The 17,486-nt window shown below is 52.5% G+C and overlaps 8 protein-coding genes across 8 annotated transcripts; 5 read left to right on the plus strand and 3 right to left on the minus strand.

Moving 5' to 3' along the window:
• Positions 1-632: 632 nt before the first annotated feature.
• Positions 633-2,389, plus strand: An13g01910 (uncharacterized protein; the record flags this gene model as incomplete). The annotated part of the gene is made up of 2 exons (XM_059743862.1): positions 633-641; positions 881-2,389. The coding sequence occupies 2 exons, from the start codon at positions 633-635 to the stop codon at positions 2,387-2,389; spliced, it is 1,518 nt and encodes a 505-aa protein (XP_059602087.1).
• Positions 2,390-2,682: 293 nt separating this feature from the next.
• On the plus strand, positions 2,683-4,206 carry An13g01920 (uncharacterized protein; the record flags this gene model as incomplete). The annotated part of the gene is made up of 3 exons (XM_001396293.3): positions 2,683-2,964; positions 3,014-3,958; positions 4,006-4,206. The coding sequence occupies 3 exons, from the start codon at positions 2,683-2,685 to the stop codon at positions 4,204-4,206; spliced, it is 1,428 nt and encodes a 475-aa protein (XP_001396330.3).
• Positions 4,207-4,302: 96 nt separating this feature from the next.
• Positions 4,303-5,940, minus strand: An13g01930 (uncharacterized protein; the record flags this gene model as incomplete). Its single annotated transcript, XM_059743863.1, has 2 exons — positions 4,303-5,841; positions 5,914-5,940. The coding sequence occupies 2 exons, from the start codon at positions 5,938-5,940 to the stop codon at positions 4,303-4,305; spliced, it is 1,566 nt and encodes a 521-aa protein (XP_059602088.1).
• Positions 5,941-6,205: 265 nt separating this feature from the next.
• On the minus strand, positions 6,206-7,846 carry An13g01940 (uncharacterized protein; the record flags this gene model as incomplete). Its single annotated transcript, XM_001396295.1, has 1 exon — positions 6,206-7,846. One exon carries the CDS (start codon positions 7,844-7,846, stop codon positions 6,206-6,208), a length of 1,641 nt encoding a protein of 546 aa, XP_001396332.1.
• A 59-nt stretch (positions 7,847-7,905) lies between these two features.
• Positions 7,906-8,898, plus strand: An13g01950 (hypothetical protein; the record flags this gene model as incomplete). The annotated part of the gene is made up of 6 exons (XM_059743864.1): positions 7,906-7,943; positions 8,043-8,129; positions 8,216-8,363; positions 8,465-8,548; positions 8,630-8,671; positions 8,833-8,898. The coding sequence occupies 6 exons, from the start codon at positions 7,906-7,908 to the stop codon at positions 8,896-8,898; spliced, it is 465 nt and encodes a 154-aa protein (XP_059602089.1).
• A 61-nt stretch (positions 8,899-8,959) lies between these two features.
• On the minus strand, positions 8,960-11,124 carry An13g01960 (uncharacterized protein; the record flags this gene model as incomplete). The annotated part of the gene is made up of 6 exons (XM_059743865.1): positions 8,960-9,039; positions 9,084-9,511; positions 9,598-9,736; positions 9,854-10,039; positions 10,147-10,864; positions 10,918-11,124. The coding sequence occupies 6 exons, from the start codon at positions 11,122-11,124 to the stop codon at positions 8,960-8,962; spliced, it is 1,758 nt and encodes a 585-aa protein (XP_059602090.1).
• Positions 11,125-11,563: 439 nt separating this feature from the next.
• On the plus strand, positions 11,564-13,962 carry An13g01970 (hypothetical protein; the record flags this gene model as incomplete). Its single annotated transcript, XM_059743866.1, has 8 exons — positions 11,564-11,591; positions 12,076-12,198; positions 12,685-12,754; positions 12,836-12,929; positions 13,158-13,374; positions 13,435-13,587; positions 13,717-13,796; positions 13,858-13,962. The coding sequence occupies 8 exons, from the start codon at positions 11,564-11,566 to the stop codon at positions 13,960-13,962; spliced, it is 870 nt and encodes a 289-aa protein (XP_059602091.1).
• Positions 13,963-15,277: 1,315 nt separating this feature from the next.
• An13g01980 (uncharacterized protein) lies at positions 15,278-17,204 on the plus strand (the record flags this gene model as incomplete). The annotated part of the gene is made up of 4 exons (XM_001396299.3): positions 15,278-15,287; positions 15,489-15,615; positions 15,718-16,146; positions 16,199-17,204. 4 exons carry the CDS (start codon positions 15,278-15,280, stop codon positions 17,202-17,204), a joined length of 1,572 nt encoding a protein of 523 aa, XP_001396336.3.
• Positions 17,205-17,486: the final 282 nt, after the last annotated feature.

Consider the following 17,486-nt stretch of genomic DNA (forward strand, 5'->3'; position numbering starts at 1 on the left):
CTCTTGACCTCGTCCCTGGTGCCCGGCTGACTGATTTCTCTACTTGCCCCTGTGACCGATCGAGCAGCCACACTCCATCGCCACACTGGCTCTGCCTCTGTGAACTCTACATTCACCACACGCACAACATCCTAGCTGTTGGTAAGGCTGGAGAAAGCTCCAGCTGTGGTGATACCTTGCTCAAGCAAACCCCCCTCGCAGCGGTCGCTCAGCCATAGAGCGAGTAAGAAGCAGCCATGGCCCGGCTGATCGCGACGCCCGGTCATTGTTGCCGCGATGCGCAATATTTAACTTAAAACCCACAGAGTCGCGGCTCGCACCCGACCAGGATATTCATCATCAGGAACGATCATCTTTATGAGATCGTTTGCTATTTTAGATTCTGCCCTTCCCTTTCTTTGTTCTGTGATTTCCTTCTTTCCCTCTGCCCTCTTCACCTGCGAACACGCGCGGTTCACTCGTCTTCGTCTTTTCTTTCCCCTTCCCTTCCTTCCCCCTCCTTCACTATCAGGCGCGGTGAACCCATGACTTCACTCACATGTCTTGGATCCATGACATCGTCGCGACGCGCTGTTTTCTACAAAGTCTCCAAATGAAAACAGTACTTCCGTCTGCTTTAGTACACTGTCACAATGTGCCCCGTCTGTCTATAGTAGTGAGCTTTACGGACACTACCGTGCAAAAGTGGCCGCGATACGCCTACATCTACGCCTCATACCGATTTTCACCGCAGGGTGCGTGCCTGATCCAGCGTCGCTGTGCAAGATAGGGCATGTGCATCATCGAAGAGTATACAGTCTCGTACCCTGACGTCCGACGAAGGCGGGTCCTTCAGCGGTGCCTCTTGGGGAGATCGTTTGGGTACTGCTATCGCACCCAGGTGGTCAGCCCTGGCGAGCGCGTCCCTGAGCGCCCCGCCAGTCAATTCCAATACGCTCAGCCTAGAACCGCCCATCGACCAGCCATGCGGTCTCTGCGCCATTTGATTGTCGATCCGCGGGAGCAGCCGGCGCGGAGGAGACGGTCCCCAAGCTATCCGCGACGGATGCCCTCACGACGGAGTGATCCTTTCCGAGTTTTCTTTCCGTTTCTTCGGCGGGCTTCTGACAGCGATGATGTATGGAAGGCCGACGAATATCGGCCGCGAGGTCGGGGGCGATCGCCTCGGCCTGTCATTGTGACACCAGATGTACCGCCCATCAATCGTGAACCCCGAGGTATTCCAAGAAGACGGCCTCTAGGTTCGAAAATCAGGGTCGTCTCCCCACCACCAGAGCCTCTATACAAGGAGGAACCAATGCGACCTCGCCGCGGAATGTCACCTGCTTCACCTTCTCTCTCACCCCGGAATCCAGGTACTATCCGTCATCCGGTCATCATTCATCAGGAGTCAAAGCCACGGCCAAGTCCGATCCCTTCTTCCAGCTCATCCGGATATCAGTTCAGGAATCCATGGCGCAATAGATCTCCATCTCCAGGTCCATCCAACTGGCATCGCAAGGGACCACGGCCGAGTCCGTCTTCGTCTCCAGGACCACCGAAACCTCAGGAGGAGCCACAGCCACAACTATCACCAGTAGGAGTACCAAGTACTGATGCTCCAGCAGCACCTCTCACCCCACCCCGGAAGAGAGAGCGACGCCCCAGGGAGCGTTCCCCATCTATCGAGCGTGTACAAGTTCGCAAAACACGTTCTTCCCCAACCGTTCCGGTGGAGGTGCACAACCCTCCAGCTCCAGACAGCAGCCCCAAACCGGTGCCAGCGTCAAGCACCCCATCTCCAGGGAGTGGGCCCCGCCACGTGCAGTTTTCCGACATAGTGGACCACCTCTCCATATCCGGTGAGAGCAATGTGCCCTCTTCTCCGACCGGCCCTCCGCGCTTCTATAGACAGTTTGGCAGCGCAAGCCGCCGTAGGTCACCGACTCCTGGACCTACCCCCAGACTAGGAGGAGGAAGAGGTCGCTCAAGCTCAGAAAGGATTAGATATGTGTATGCGTCTCCTGCTGCGAGTCGTTCATATCCCCCGGGCGTTGAGGTGCTGATTGTGACTCCGCGCAGGTATCGGCCGGAAGGAATCACCCTACCACTAAGTCGGGCGACCGATATTTGCGAGGTTGAGCCTGGGAGAAGGAGTTCATCGTCTGGACGGGCTGCTAGGGGGGTTTTGGACGGGAGCGGTTTGCGGGTGGAGGCTCGGCGTAGACGTGGGATGGGGAGGGAGGAGCTGGGAAGTAGCGCGAGACCGAGGATCATATCACTGTCACCACCCAGAGGGCGATGGAGACCGAGAGTGGGTGGGACTGAGCGGTATGGGGGTTTCGACTTGGGAGATGGACGCGTCGTTAGGGATCAGGGTGGTTCGGCGCGTGTGTGGAGATGGCTGTGAGAGATGTGGATCATGGTGGAAGTTTGTAAGATGTTATTGTCAGAGGAGACCTTTCGGATTATTTCTTATGTTTATTGTGTTGATTATCTTGATGAAAAAAACATTTTCTGAGAGCCCATATTAGATTAAAAATGTTATGGCAATTAGCTGAGAGATGACGGAAAGCAAGTAAGCAAGCAGGATGAAGCTGGAGAAGCTCCCCACATGACTATCTCCACGTGACCCAAAGGGACCTCGGCAGCGGTTAGCGGCGGGCCGGCGGGCGGAGAAGAGGAAGAGGAAGAGGAGAAGGAATGCATGTGCATCTCATCCCATCTCCCCTCACTCTGCTGTACTACACATCTACCTGCCTTCTGCTTCTTCATCACCGTCCTCATCACTATCACTCCATCCCTTACTCTTTTTCTCTTTTGATTCTTTGTCTAGCTACGATACCCACAATGCTTGCCTCTCGTCTCACCCCGCGGACCATCCCCGCACGCCAATGGCGTCGACACTTCAGCGCCGCCCGTCCAGCTCTGAAGGAGATCCAAGATGCCTACATTCTCAGCGCTGCGCGCACTCCTACAGCCAAGGCACGATCCCTTACACCCAACGTTCACAACCGTACTAACCAGACTACAGTTCAACGGCTCCTTTGTCTCCGTCCCAGCCCCCCAACTCGGCGCCGTGGCGATCAAATCCGCCGTCAGCAAATCTAACCTCCCCACCGAAAAGATCACAGACGTGTACATGGGCAACGTCCTCCAAGGATCCGTAGGCCAAGCGCCCGCGCGTCAAGCCTCCATTTTCGCCGGCCTCGCTCCCACCGTCGAAGCCATGACCGTGAACAAAGTATGCGCGTCCGGATTGAAAGCCGTCGCTCTGGCCGCCCAGAACATCCAGCTCGGACTAGCAGAGGCGCAAGTGGCCGGTGGTATGGAGAACATGTCGCGTGTGCCCTACTACATGCCACGTTCCAGTCAGTTGCCTCCCTTTGGGGAGATCAAGCTTGAAGATGGCCTGATCAAGGACGGCCTGTGGGATGTGTACAACCAGATTCATATGGGTATTTGCGCGGAGCAGACGGCCAAGAAATACGAGGTATCACGGGAAGAACAGGATGAGTATGCAATCCGGTCGTACGAGCGGGCGCAGAAGGCCTGGGCTGAGGGTTTGTTTGGCGAGGAAATTGCCCCTGTGACGGTGAAGGGCAAGAAGGGGGATACGGTGGTCGAGAGGGATGAGGGCGTTGAGAACCTCAAGGCAGACAAGCTGCGCGGGTTGAAGCCCGCGTTCTTACGGGACGGCACCGGCACAGTCACGGCGGGTAATGCGTCCACGATGAACGATGGCGCCTCCGCCGTGGTGGTGGCTAGTCGCGAGCTGGCCAGGGAGTTTGGCACGGGCAATCGTGCGCTAGCGAGGATTGTCAGTACTGCTGATGCAGCTATCGACCCTGTTGATTTCCCCGTGGCCCCGGCCAAGGCCGTCCCGATTGCGCTAGAGCGCGCGGGCATCAGCAAGGAGCAGGTTGCCGTGTGGGAGTTTAACGAGGCATTTGCGGCGGTGATCAAGGCCAACGAGAAGGTAAGTCATACTCTTCCTGGTAGTTGACGATAAGCTAATGAGGATAGATTCTTGGACTGCAAAACGCGCGTGTCAACCCGCTGGGCGGGGCCATCTCGCTGGGTCATGCACTGGGCAGCTCGGGCTCGCGCATCCTGGTGACGTTGCTGCACCAGTTGCAGCCGGGCGAGTACGGTGTGGCAGCCATCTGCAATGGCGGAGGAGCAGCTAGCGCGATGGTTGTGCAGAAGCTGGACCGGGTGGACTGAATTATAAGCACTGTACATATATGACTGACAGATTGATGCCCATGTTCATGCTAGCTAGCGGTCAATTGAACCCTGCAGAACAAACAACCTCTTAACCTAATAATGTCCTTGCACCGTCAATGTCCCTGTCTTCGTGACCAAATACTCATCCACAGCCACATCCTTTCCACTCTCCTTGCCATACCCACTCTCCTTCATGCCCCCAAACGGCGCCTCCGCCGCCGACATACTCCCCGTATTCAAGCCCACCATCCCCGCCTCCAGCTTCTCAAACAACCTCCACAAGCGATCCGCATCCTTAGTAAACGCATAACTCGCCAGTCCCATACTGGTATCATTCGCCCACTGCACCGCCTCATCCTCCGTATCAAAGGCATACAACGCCGCCACCGGCGCAAACGTCTCCTCGCGACTAACCAACATCTCCTTCTTCATCCCCGTCAGAATCGTCGGCTGGAAGAAATACCCCTTCTTCCCCTCCACCCTGCCTCCACCCAATATAACCTCTGCCCCCAGCCTCCTCGCATCCTCAATCTGCATCTCCGCCTTCCCTAATCCCCTCTCCGTAGTCAACGGGCCCATCCCCACCCCTTCCTCCATCCCATGGCCCACGACCAACTTCTCCGTCCTCTCTCTCAACATCGCTGCAAACTTCTCATACACCCCCCTTTGCACATACACCCGATTTGCAGTAATACACGCCTGGCCAGCATGCCTCCACTTCAAATTCATCAACGCCTTGACCGCCTCCTCCAGATCCGCATCGTCAAACACAATAAACGGACAATTCCCGCCCAGTTCCAACGTCACCTTCTTCAACCCATCCGCACAAATCCCCGCAATCAGCTTTCCCACCCTCGTCGACCCCGTAAACGTCACCTTCTTCACCAACTCATGTCGACACAACGCCTCACTCAGTGACGGCGTATTCTCCATATCCGTCGTCAACACATTAATCACCCCCGCCGGAAACCCCGCCTTCATCGCTAACCCCGCTATAACCAACGCACTCACCGGACTCTCCGGTGACGGCTTCACCACCATCGTACACCCCGCCGCGATCGCCGCCGCCACCTTCCGAAGCACCATAGCCACCGGGAAATTCCACGGCACTAGCGCCGCTGCTACCCCAATCGGCTGCTTGATCGTTAGCACCCGCCGTCCTGGCACTGCTGCCGAACTAATCGTGCCCGAGACCCGCTCGGCTTCGCCTGAGAACCATCGCGTGAACGACGTCGCGTAGTCGATTTCGCCGAGCGCTTCGGCGAGAGGTTTGCCTGTCTCGTGCGTGATGATTTTGGCCAGGTCGGTTTTGTGGGTCCGGATGAGACTGTCCCAGGCTGTGAGGAGTTGCGAGCGGTAGTGCGCCGTGGTGTGTCGGAAGCTGAGGAATGCCGTGTGTGCGGAGACGACGGCGTGGTCGGTGTCGGCTGCTGTGCAGGTTGGGATGAGGGCCCAGGGGAGGGAGGTGCCGGGGTCTGTTTGTTTCTTGTTAGTTGGAGATTGGGTAGATCGGGGGGGGGGTAGGGTGGTAGGGATGGGGTTACCGATGACTTCAAAGTGTTGGTTGCTTTGGGATTTGATCCAGGTGTTGTTGACGAAGGCGTCGAAGTGAAGGATGGAGGGGTCGGAGAGCTGTACATATAGTAAGTACGACATGTTAGATGAGGGGGTTCAAGTAGGATATGGTGGATGCTGGGTTCGTACTTGAAATGGAAGCTCGTATTGCGCCATCTTGAGTGGGATCCGTTTACGATCAGATAGTAGTTGATGTTGAGTAGAGTTATGTATGAGGGACGAGATGGATGGATATCAGGGGAGTATCACAGTTAATAAGGATGTATGAAGAAGAGGGGAAGATAAGCAACCCCGCACCTCGGATGTCGGCAAGTTTATTACTACCACAGACTGCTATTGGATCACTCGTTATCGTCACGCTGATCATATTCTACTATATACATAACAACAACAGCTCGTCTACATAACAGCTGGTATCCACCTAGTGCAGGTACTCATTCACCACCGCCGTGAACGCCGCCGCATTCTCCAGCATCGGTAAATGACCCGCCTTCGGCACCAACTTCAACTCGGAATCGCTCTTCAGATCCGCCACCATCTGCTGCATTGTCTTCGGCAGCACACCGTCACTCTCGCCCGCCACAAACAGGCCCGGCACCTGCGCCTGCGCCATCCGGTCCCGCACATCATACGCACACAGTGCCTGCACGCTCTGCCTGAACCCGGGCAGACTGTTCGTCCGCACCAGCTCCTTCGCCTTGGCGGGCAGGTGGGGCTGAGTCTCATACGACTCGGCCGTGAACCACCGCCGCACGGTAATCTCGGCCAGTTGCTCGCCGACAATCGCCTGCTGCGTGGTAGCTGACACAGCACCCTCGCTGGCTGCCAGCTCGACACGCTCGTTCCACGCCTTCCGGTTCGTCTCGGGGCTGGAGCTGTTGGTGTCGCAGGAGATGAAGCGCTCCACGCGCTCCGGGTACAGCAGGGAGGTGTTCAGCACCGTTACACCACCCAGACTGACGCCGATAAGGGTGGCCTTGGGAACGCGCAGAGCGTCCAGCAGTGCGATGATGTCCGAGGCCAGGAGATCAATGTTGACGGGCTTATCGCCGCATTCTTGCTGGCGGCCACGGGTGCAGTAGCGGACAATGCGGAAGTTCTGGTTGCGAGGGTCAGAGAGGAACTGGTCGATGAAGTCATCCCAGATAGTGTAGTCCACCAGGATGGAGTTGCTGAGCACGATGACCGGACTGTGGGGGTCGGTGCTGCCCTCCAAACGGTAGGGGAGCTCGACGCCGTCAGGGGTGGTGACGAAGGACTCGACGGCCGGGCGGGTGGGAGAAGGCAGGGTGCGGGTTTTGCCGTCGATAGACGACCAGGGACCGATGCAATCCGCAGAGGTCAGGGATGACAGCTCGCGGGGAGCGGGTCCGAAGGTGTAGGCCCACTGATAAGTGCGACGGCGGGCCTTAGCCACGACGTCGGTCATAATGCGGGTGCGCCAGGGGGTGTCTGTCGCAGCCTTGTATTCGGGACCGCCCAGACCATTCTGAGCAGCGTACTCATGCACGGCCAAGTATTCGCGAGGGGCCTTGGGGTCGATGGTGGAGGTGACGAAGAGGCGGGAGGAGCGCCAACCGGGCACGCGGGACAGCATGGGGATGTGCTCTTCGCGGTACCAGCGGGTGAATTCGTCCTCTTTAGCGGCGTCGGCGGAGGAGAGGGAGAGGGAGACGGCGATGAGGACGGAGCCGGCAGCCTCGGTATCGGGGGTAAGCTCGAGGGGTTTGTAATCAGCCGCCTTTTGCTCGAGAACGGTATCGTAGAGCCGGCGATCGACGTCAATCTGGGCCATGGTAGCCTTTTCCCGGGGGGTCTTGATAGTGTCGCCGCGCAGGGCAAGGTAGGTCTCGCGCGTCAACTCCACCATGTCGGTGATATCGTAGAGGGCCACCCACTCGGGCTCCTCGCCGTCGGTCGCGCGATAGCGGAAGCCATTGGTGCAGAAGGGCAGACGCAGGCGCAGAGGGCCGTGTTCGGTGTTGTACCAGTCGTGGAATTGAGCGGCGGGGAGGGAGGGACGAGGGTTCATCGTCACCCAGAGAAGGCCGGGGGTCGCCATTTTGATGTTGACTGAAGATACCGCCGAAATCGAGAGAAATGAAGCAATAGGAAAGGAATATGAGAGACCGGATCAACAATGAGGGGCAGATGGCGGGGTGACCCGCGATAATAATTATTATAACGAGGGCGTTCCGACTGACTGCCGACCACACAGCCGATGGCCGCCGGGTGAAGTCATCGGGTATATCTTCAAGTTCGGGTCTTCATTCCCCAGACACAGTTGGCGGGGAGCCACTGGTAGCCACTGGGGTTGGGGGTAGTTCATACTCCATCATGTCATGGTATGCAGAGGGGATGTTCTCCAGACAGGTTCAACTAGTAAGAGGAGCTCAATAATGGAAGAAAGGTGTGCTTTGTAAGAAATCAGCTGGGAATATGCTGTGCAGCCTGTGAGTTCAGGCAGGAATCTCGGCAGCCAGGAACTGCCGAGTCACCTGATATATTTGCTTTGCCCGTCGATGCCTTGTTGCCTTATTGATTACGATTATGTCAGCCCAGCGCGGAGCTGCACCCCGGTATCGCTCTGGCAGCCAGGCGCTTGCTGCTACGGGTTATCTGTTCATAACCTTATTTCATCAGCTATATGGGCGATCAAATGGCTTGAGATACATGCCAGGGGGAAGATGATGAGGTAGCCTCCGGTGACGTGACCACCTCCAGTGACATCAAATGCTATGCGAAATCGGAAGAGTATGACATGGTAATTTGAGCGAATTGGATACTATCAAAAACATGGGCCACCCTCGGAATGACCTTAATCAATGATTTCCTGATGCTCCAGAGCAGGGGTTGTGGGGCTATTGGCTTGTTAAGAATCGGCCAAGTATGACCCCAACGGCTACACTCAGGTTAGAGTAGGGTAATTGACCTCAAGGTCTTCTATTACATGGCAGGGAACATAGATTGATACTCATCACCAACGCACAAGTTTACTTATTTAGTTGCCTGGCAGGCAATTATTGGCGTTTCTGTGACATTGTTCAGGCTGTGCTTCTACACCTCACAGATTACTTCTCGCCTGGCATTACCGATTTTCATGTTGGCCCATAGAAGGGGGAAATCGCACTGTAAAAAGATTCTACGAAGGAGAAGAAACGTTTGGAGCGACTGATTACCCGCGAGTTTGCGCGACGATACGAGAATGGTGGGTGATTAGGCGGATTTTCCATTCACATCTCTTTTGCAAGTAACCTAGAGTGTGTCGGCAGACATTCTCTAACGCCTTGTTCACTCACTCTTCCAGTCCTGCTTGATGAGGTCCGCTGCTCTTTCCGCGAATGCGTACACAGTGGCTTGCAGATTCGCCGTGCTTACAAGCGGGATGGCACTCGCATCCACGACCCTCAGTCCTTCGATACCATAGACCTTTAAACTGGAATCCACTACTCCGTCCTTTTCACGAGGCAGCATGGAACAGGTCCCCACAAAGTGCCACATAGAGACCAAATTATCCCGAGCATACTTCTTTGCGGCATCTAAGTCTCCCTGGAAGTCTGCAGCCGGGTCACGGAACTTCAGTGGCTGTTCGAGAAGCTCGCCAAGCTGAGGTGACTCTGCTAAGTTCTTGACACCGAGCAAGTGCCGTGCTATGACTTCCAGATCGAGAGGGTTTGACAGGTAACCAGGATCAATCATTGGAGGGGTTTCGGGGTTGTTGGAAGTACTTGGGTTCGTTTTGTCAGATTTGATGAATATAGAGTTGGTAGGGAGTTGGAAGCTTGTGAAGAAGAAAATGCTAAAGTTACTCACATATAAACGCTTCCGCGGGAAAGGGGTTGAGAGAGCATAACTCCAAGCGTAATGAACTTTCCAGGCGAAGCAGCTGGAATAGTCCCATCATTCAGGTCTTTGGAATAATTCGTCTGCCCTAACGCGGCCAGGTACGCAGCTGATGGTTGCTTAGAGTCAAGAATGGTGGTCTTTGCAATGTCATAATAAGCCTGTGTTGCCTTGTGTTGTTGTGAGTTATCGAGAGTGTCATCTGAAAGTAGTGCCTGAAGAGCACTTCTGTCAGGGTCAGGAAGAGACAAATAGGCGTAGGTGTAAACCCCGAGGGAAGCTAGGGGCCCAGATCCCGTGGCAGCGTATTCCTGCATTGCCTGACCGATGGCTTCAGGCTCTTGTCTGACCAGAGAGTCCTTAGTCTCGATCTCAGGCTTTGCTTGGAATGCGGTGTACGAGATCATATGATCTAGAAGTAGTCGAGGTTAGTTTTCACTCCAAAGCGAGTATGCGTCAATAAGGAAGATGGTTTCACGTTATTTGTGACCGATACTAGATTAGAAGCTGTTCACATACCCTGAAGATTCTGCCCAACTCCAGGAAGGTCCATGACAATATCGATGCCATGCTTCTCAAGAAGTTCTGCTCCACCGACTCCTGAAAGTTGGAGAATTTTGGGAGATTGAAAAGCGCCAGCAGCAAGTATAACTTCATTCCTTGCCTGAAAAGTCTTTGAAACACCATCGTGACTGTATTGGACTCCAATAGCTCTGGGAGGCTTGCTTTCGTCAAACAGAATTTTCTCAACCAATGAGTTCGTAAGAACGTGAAGATTATGTCGAAGCTCAACAGGCTTATAGTAGGCCGAGGTGGAGTTGCTTCTCTTGCCCTCCGAGTCGATACTAGCAAGGCAACTGAATGATCCTACAGAGCTGTGGATGAACGGATCCCCGGCGTTGTATTGCCCATTGTTACGAAACAGTTCGGCCCATGCCTTGCGAATAGGATGTGCCTCATTGCCAAAAGATGTTTGGATCGGGCCTTTCGCTTCGTTCAATTCAGGCCAGCCCTCAATTGCTAGACCTTCTTTGGCATCCTGTGTCACAGTCGGACTGCTATAGGCCTTGGAGAAATAATCCCTTAGCATGGTCCAATTCCATCCGAGGTTACCGAGTGCCTCCCATGAGTCAATGACTCCCTTGAAAGGAGGAACAAAAACGTGTGCATTCAATGAACTGGATCCTCCGAGTGTCTTGCCCTGGTTAAGACCAAGCACTCTGCCGTTGAGGCCTGGCTGCAAAAGCAATGGGTAAGCCCACACCCTTTATTAAGATAGACGGTCATTACCTGAGGGGAAGATTTGAACTTCCAATCGGCGTCGGATCCAAGCAGTGCGGCATAGAAGATGGGAATGTTAACGCGGGGATCTGCTGTCAAGTCGGCGCCTGCTTCGAGAACCAGGACAGAAGTGTTGGGGTCCTCGCTGAGTCGAGAAGCAACAACCAGGCCAGCCGTACCGCCACCAATGATGACAAAGTCATATACAGCGGCCATTTTGTACTGTGCGCAGACTTAGTAAAGGATTGGACGAGGTAGGAAAATGGAGCTGCAAGCGTAGCAACTAAGTCATTTGTTAGAATGAGCAGGAATACCCTTGGACTGGAAATATATATATTGTTACTAGTAATCGGATTACCTTCCAATACTAACAGAATAGTGGACAAAGAAACAGGCTTCGATCAATACCACCCAATGAGAGTACTACATGCAAATGCTATTGAAATCGCTCCACAAACGCCAGTTTTACCCCGCCCGAAAGTACTTTTGCTGGTCTATCGATCGGGTCACCCAATGCAGTTTAGCCTGAGTGTAATTGTTATGGTGTACTTAAGTCATCTTACCAGCTTCTGCTCCACTCTAATTTCAATTGCTATTTACGTAATGTAAATTCAAGGGTTAAAATGATTATTGCGGTCTTTGTCGAAATTGGAGAATGGAGAACTGTCCTGAAGTTTACATAGGTTTAAACTTAAAGAATTAAACCTAGAGTACTCATGGTCTGGTGAAAGGGGCTTTAGGAGAAAACTGAGAACGGACATTAGAAGTGCATCCGGGAAACCTTATATCAGCCTTAGAGATCGTAGGTTTTTGGATTGTGATACGAACACTGACAAGGCTAATGGCCTGATAAAAAGGCATCAGTGTACAAAACGGCCTTAAATATCGGCGGTGAGGTCTCATTTCTGACTAGATGTATTTCAGCGGTCTTAGGTTACAATGAAATATTATTTTTGAGCTTAGAATTGAAAGGCTTTACTAGCGGCTGGAAATTAGAGCCTCTTAATGTTGGAATCCTTGTTCATTTGTAAGATAATGAAAATTGGTAGTCTTGCTGCCCGAAAGCGGACTTAGAAGATCTTTAGATTGATTCAATGATAGTATTGTGTGGGTAATTGTTCTCGGTCCTGTATTCACACCGTCACATACGTGTTCTCAGAATCTCAGCCTCGTCCAGACGTCCAGAGTATCCTGTGGCTCCCAGCAATCACGGCCTTTATTTGGCGGAATGCATTTTGGCCCCGCTCAGGCAACGTTTGGACTTTGAACACTCGAGGCTTCTCCCGGCCGGTTCAGCACGAACTAATCGGGTCGTGAATCCAGCAATCTGACGCGGATCTGCTATTTAATGCCGTGAGATGGAGCAAGTCCTGACAGTACCTTCCTCTTCGATCATCGTACCTTCCTACTAAGCTATATTAATGGTAGTGCCGCACTCTAGTCCCACTTAGGCCATAGGCTAAACCTCTAAAGTAGTAGTAATAGCCAGTCATATGATTCTGTAGGCGGGTAATTCACTTATCAGAAAGATATACGTACAGTTATCTGCCCTAGCTCTCTAATTTCTACCAGGAACCCCACCTAGAGCCTCCCGACTCCTCCAAAGCGCCCCCCCCCCCCCCCCCCCCCCCCGAGAACCCCCGTAGAGGGCCCCGCATACATCTGGTACAATTACTAGTAAAATTGCCTGTTGTATTAATAGACAGAATCTCATATAGAGACTTTGAATGGGGTCTCTACAGAAGATCTTCAGAATATCTGTTGAGAGAGTGTGAGGGAAAAGGCCTCCGGGAGAAAATCTCTGGAAAGAGACCTTTGTGGAAGAACTCCCGGGGAATTCCGGGAAGTCCAAGAAAAGGATTAACTAGTATATAGTGTAATTACTAGCATCAAGAGCGACCACTTGAACGAGGGATTAAATCAACAGGGTTCTTTTGGTCTTTGATTTCAAGGCTGCCGAGGTCGAGTTGTGTCGGGCTTTTGACATGGGTCCTGACAGAGCTATTACTCTTGCACTACTTGTGTATGACTGTCCAAAGATATACTATATTTCCAATGTATAATGCAAGAATATGAAGTGGGCTTCGACAATAAAGACAAAATGAAAACATGTTTGTTTTCCAGCCAGTTACAGAATTATCTAACACTTGTTATACACATCTACCTCTAAAAGATTCGCGCTTGTCATGAAAATACACAGTATGTTGGGGGCTGGGTTAGATGGGATCGGCGCCCGTGCCCTCCCGTAGGTGTGCCCGAGTGAGTTGTCTGTGCCCGGCGGGCGGGTGGGCCGGCCGGTTCGGCCAGTCCCGGAGAGTTTGTTGAGCTTTGGAATGTTGTTCTCGCAAGTTTCTCACCAATATTTCATTCTCCTTCCTCACGTTCAGTATTTTCGTAACAAGGTGCCAAATAAATTGGCGACTGGATACATCACCGACTACATGTTGAAACGGGATTGCTCCGGCGGTTTAGCCAGGTCGAACTTGATCCTGCCCCTGACCAAAGCCATGAAAACGTAGGCCTCAGGTCCATGGGGACAGACGCTAAAGATGCTGGCAGAAGGAAACAAATATGCCTCATTTGAGTCAGCTGGCAAGGACACAAGTGTCAGAAGGAACAAATATGTTGTGAGCAGGTGCCTGGATGAAGAACAGATCAGGATGGACTCGCAGGCAGCTGGTTGACTGGCGGCCCTCGTTTATATTTCCACATTGTGTATGACTCTGCTGTGCTTTCGTTGTAAATTTGGCTTCGTCGGCTGCGGCGACGACTCCCTACGTCGTAGCCTGCGTTGTTTATGGTTTCAAGTGTTCACTTCGGGTTTGAGGGATTTGCTAACGTTCGGGACCATATTCTCTGCTTCAAACGGCGAGCCACCTCCATGGCTAGTATCTAAATAGCAGGTTCAGTCAGCAATAATGATTTGAATTGAATTAATTGCATGTGAAGGCTGCTCAGCGCGAGGCCGCACCACTAGGGAAGTATGGCCGTTGCTATTGCGGCTCTTGGTCTCTGAAAGGGGACAATTTCACCCGGTATGCTATGACTGACTGAGTCCTCAGCCCTATAAGGTACATTCAGGATCAATTATCTAGCGTCGGATTTAACAGGGGCCTCTCTTCTGTATGCAATGCTTGGTCATAAAGTTAATACAAATTCTAGCAGTATGGTTTAGTATTACTCCTGGATCAATTCCAGCTGAGTCTTCTAGGATTTGCCGGTGTAACTAAAGACACGATATCATGTACTACAAAAGATACGGCAGACATCCTTTTATCATCTTTAAGAAGATACTACCAGTCACTGAATTTATAGCTCTGTGATATATACAGACAGGATACTTCAGCAATATCAACATACGTATGTCTATTAGTAGTAACTAAATATTTCAAGTACTGTAGAATATTTTGCTCCCGGTTATAGAACGAATCAGAGTAAAGAATACAACAAACAACAAGAAACAAACGGAAAACCCCCCGAATCAACTGTAAAAACCCTCCGACTTTAAACCCTCCGACTGAACCCCCCGACTGAACCCCCCGACTGAACCCCGCGACTAAAACCCCCCGAAGGTTGAACCCTCCGACTCGGCATTCATCGGTGTCATATTTACCGGTGTTTTCGGCGTTTCGGCGATTGAGTTGAACCCCCCGGCACAATGCCGAGCACCGAACAGCATCTGGAGGGAACGGCGACAAGGGTTTCGGCGTTTAGGGAGTTCCCTTCAAGTGCAAGGGTTTGCTTTCGCCGTGCGATCGAAGGGTTTTTGGCTTAGAAAGCATAAGTCGGAAAATGCAATTGGACATACTTGATTGAGATGATCACACATTCGGTATTGCTTATGAGTATGGTTAGGTGAACTAGTTAACTTGCCGAAGTGATCGATCTTCGATCGATCTTCGATTGGAATTCGATCATAATAGATCGGACTATTATACTACTATCTCTTGGTCCGGTTAATCTTGCTTTGGGACATTCCAATGTCGGCCACGGACTAGCGGGAAGAGAATTGTGCAAGTGGGGCTATTTTGTCCATGTTGAATGTTATTCGATGGAAATGAAGATTGTCAAGGGTATAACTATAAATGTAGTATATTTTTTATCCCTAGTTATCAAATGATTGAAGTGTCTATGAGCATATCCAAGGCCTTTTGCGGACTCGGGCCCCTCACTCATCTCCCGACCAATAGACTTGGACGTGCTCAGGTTAAGCTACCATCGCAGGGCCGGGGAAGGTTCTTATTGTGGGCGTTTAAATTCAGTATTTCCACTTGATTAGTTCAATAACATTCCATCTGTTTTAGCAATTCTCTATTTCTGCTGTAGCGGTGATTTCTTCTTCCCAGGGCAACCAAATTTCGTAATCATCATGGAGGTATGTATGTGTTATGGAAATGACGTTGCTAATAGCAAAAAACAAATATCTTCGTGTCCATGACAAGCTGTTAGTGGATTGACAATGTCCGGGAACCTAGGACCCTGAAAGCTGGGATATGGGTTCCTCTAACCATGGCTAGCCAGACAAAGCCAGTTAGATTATATCTAACTCAGAAAATGTATCAGATACTAATATTTCACAGACAGAATTGGACGGCGAGAACACGACAGCACCATGCGTGGGGATCCGAATAAAAATAGCCGGATCGGCAAGCTTGACCCGGACAAGCCTTCGCTAAATTCTTGGCTATCCACGGCCAGACAGCCAGAGTAGCTGGTACCATTCAGTTAGTGCCAACCTTGACGGCGATTGATGAACGCTGAACGGCTGTTCGCTGCTGCGCCACAACTTGGTGTGCTGCTGCTGCCTAGTCCCCTCTTTTCTTCCGAAGATCCTGGACTTTCCCCGATCGCTCGTGAACTTTTGACTGCACCCCATGCGGCGACAGTCCGTGTCCTACGAGAGTGCACCGCAGCTATGGCATTTCAAGGCTCACGCGATCAATTTGAACAAGGGGAGCCGTCTTCTTCCCGTTCCATCGCTAAGTACTCTCCTTTAGAGATGGTTCCTGAAGTAGACTCCGATCAGGATGAGTCCCCCCTTGAAGTCCTGCCTCTGAATAACTTTGGCCCCAAACGTCGGCGGCGGCGAACGACGACTCGAGTGCAACGCAGCAGGCTGCGCAGCCTATGTAGTTTCTGGAAATGCCGACATCTGTATTGTCACATTCACCCGTACTCGCGACGAGCCATGACTTGCCGATTTGTAAAGCGTCCCTTCTGGGGCGTTGTGATCGTGCTGTGAGTGTTGGTTTGCTCAACAACGGTATTGACTGCTGCTAATCCCATTAAGCGGCCTCCTCAAACTCGCCTCTATCTTTTGGTCTGGTTTAGTCTACCTCTTTCCAGACGACCTTGACGCCCGCCTCGACGCCTGGGTCTTCCCCGCCGGTCGCCCATCCATATTCTCACATTGGACCACCCACGGCGTCGTCCCCGTGCGATGCCACTCACACAACGATTATTGGCGCGACGTACCGCTCCATTCGGCCCTCAGCGCAGGCTGCATCGGCGTTGAAGCCGACGTCTGGTCGTCCGATAACGACTTGCTGGTCGGACATACCCCCTTCACACTGCACCACGAAGTCACTCTCCGCAGTCTGTACCTCAACCCTTTGTTGGACCTACTCCAGAAGCACAACACCCGCTCCAGCCAACTCGAGCCCGCGCACCTTCCCGGCAGCTTCCGCGCCGGTGTATTCTCCAGCGACCCATCACAAACGCTGGTCCTGCTCATCGACTTCAAGGAGCAGCCTGAGGCCACCTGGTCCATGGTGATGGAGCAGCTCCAACCCCTCCGTGACGGCGACTACCTCACCTATTTCAACAGTACCGACATCATCACCCGGCCCATCACAGTCGTTGCTACCGGCGATGCGCCCTTCGATCGCATCACTTCGAATCAAACATACCGAGATATCTTCTACGACGCCCCGCTTGACCAGCTCGCCCTCCTTCCACCAAGCACCGGACAACCCGATCAGCCGGATCCAGAAACAGAGCCTACCTACTCGTACAAGAACAGCTACTATGCCTCTGTCGACTTCCGCAAGACTATCGGCAGTCTATCCCGCAATCGCTTCTCGCAGGGACAGCTGGAGCTGGTTCGGAAGCAGGTTGAAGCTGCGCACGCGCGTGGTTTGAAGGTGCGGTACTGGGGTACCCCGAGCTGGCCGCGTGGTCTGCGGAACCATGTTTGGCATGTGTTGGTGCGGGAGGGAGTGGATTTGATTAATGTAGATGATTTGAGGGAGGCCACGAGGCAGGATTGGAGGAAGCACCGGAGTTGGATCTTTTGATGGTTCGTGGGTGAAGAAATAGCATGGTTATATGTGCAAGTATATGTCAGCCACGAAGTCATGGATATATGGATGTAACTTGCTTGTTGGGATTACGTTTCTCGGCTTAGTAAATAGTTCAGTATGCAAAATCTAGGTATGGTGGAGGAGAAGCTGCTCAATCAAGTCCACAGTACCTTAACGTCATCGCAAACCTATGACAAAAGTGCCACGGAGGTCCTACTGGTTGGGCCTCTTCCAGCACTACTACCTTATTCGGTAGGTACATGTCCCGATTATATA

The sequence above is a fragment of the Aspergillus niger genome, assembly GCF_000002855.4.
Source record: "Aspergillus niger supercontig An13".
NCBI lineage: Eukaryota > Fungi > Ascomycota > Eurotiomycetes > Eurotiales > Aspergillaceae > Aspergillus > Aspergillus niger.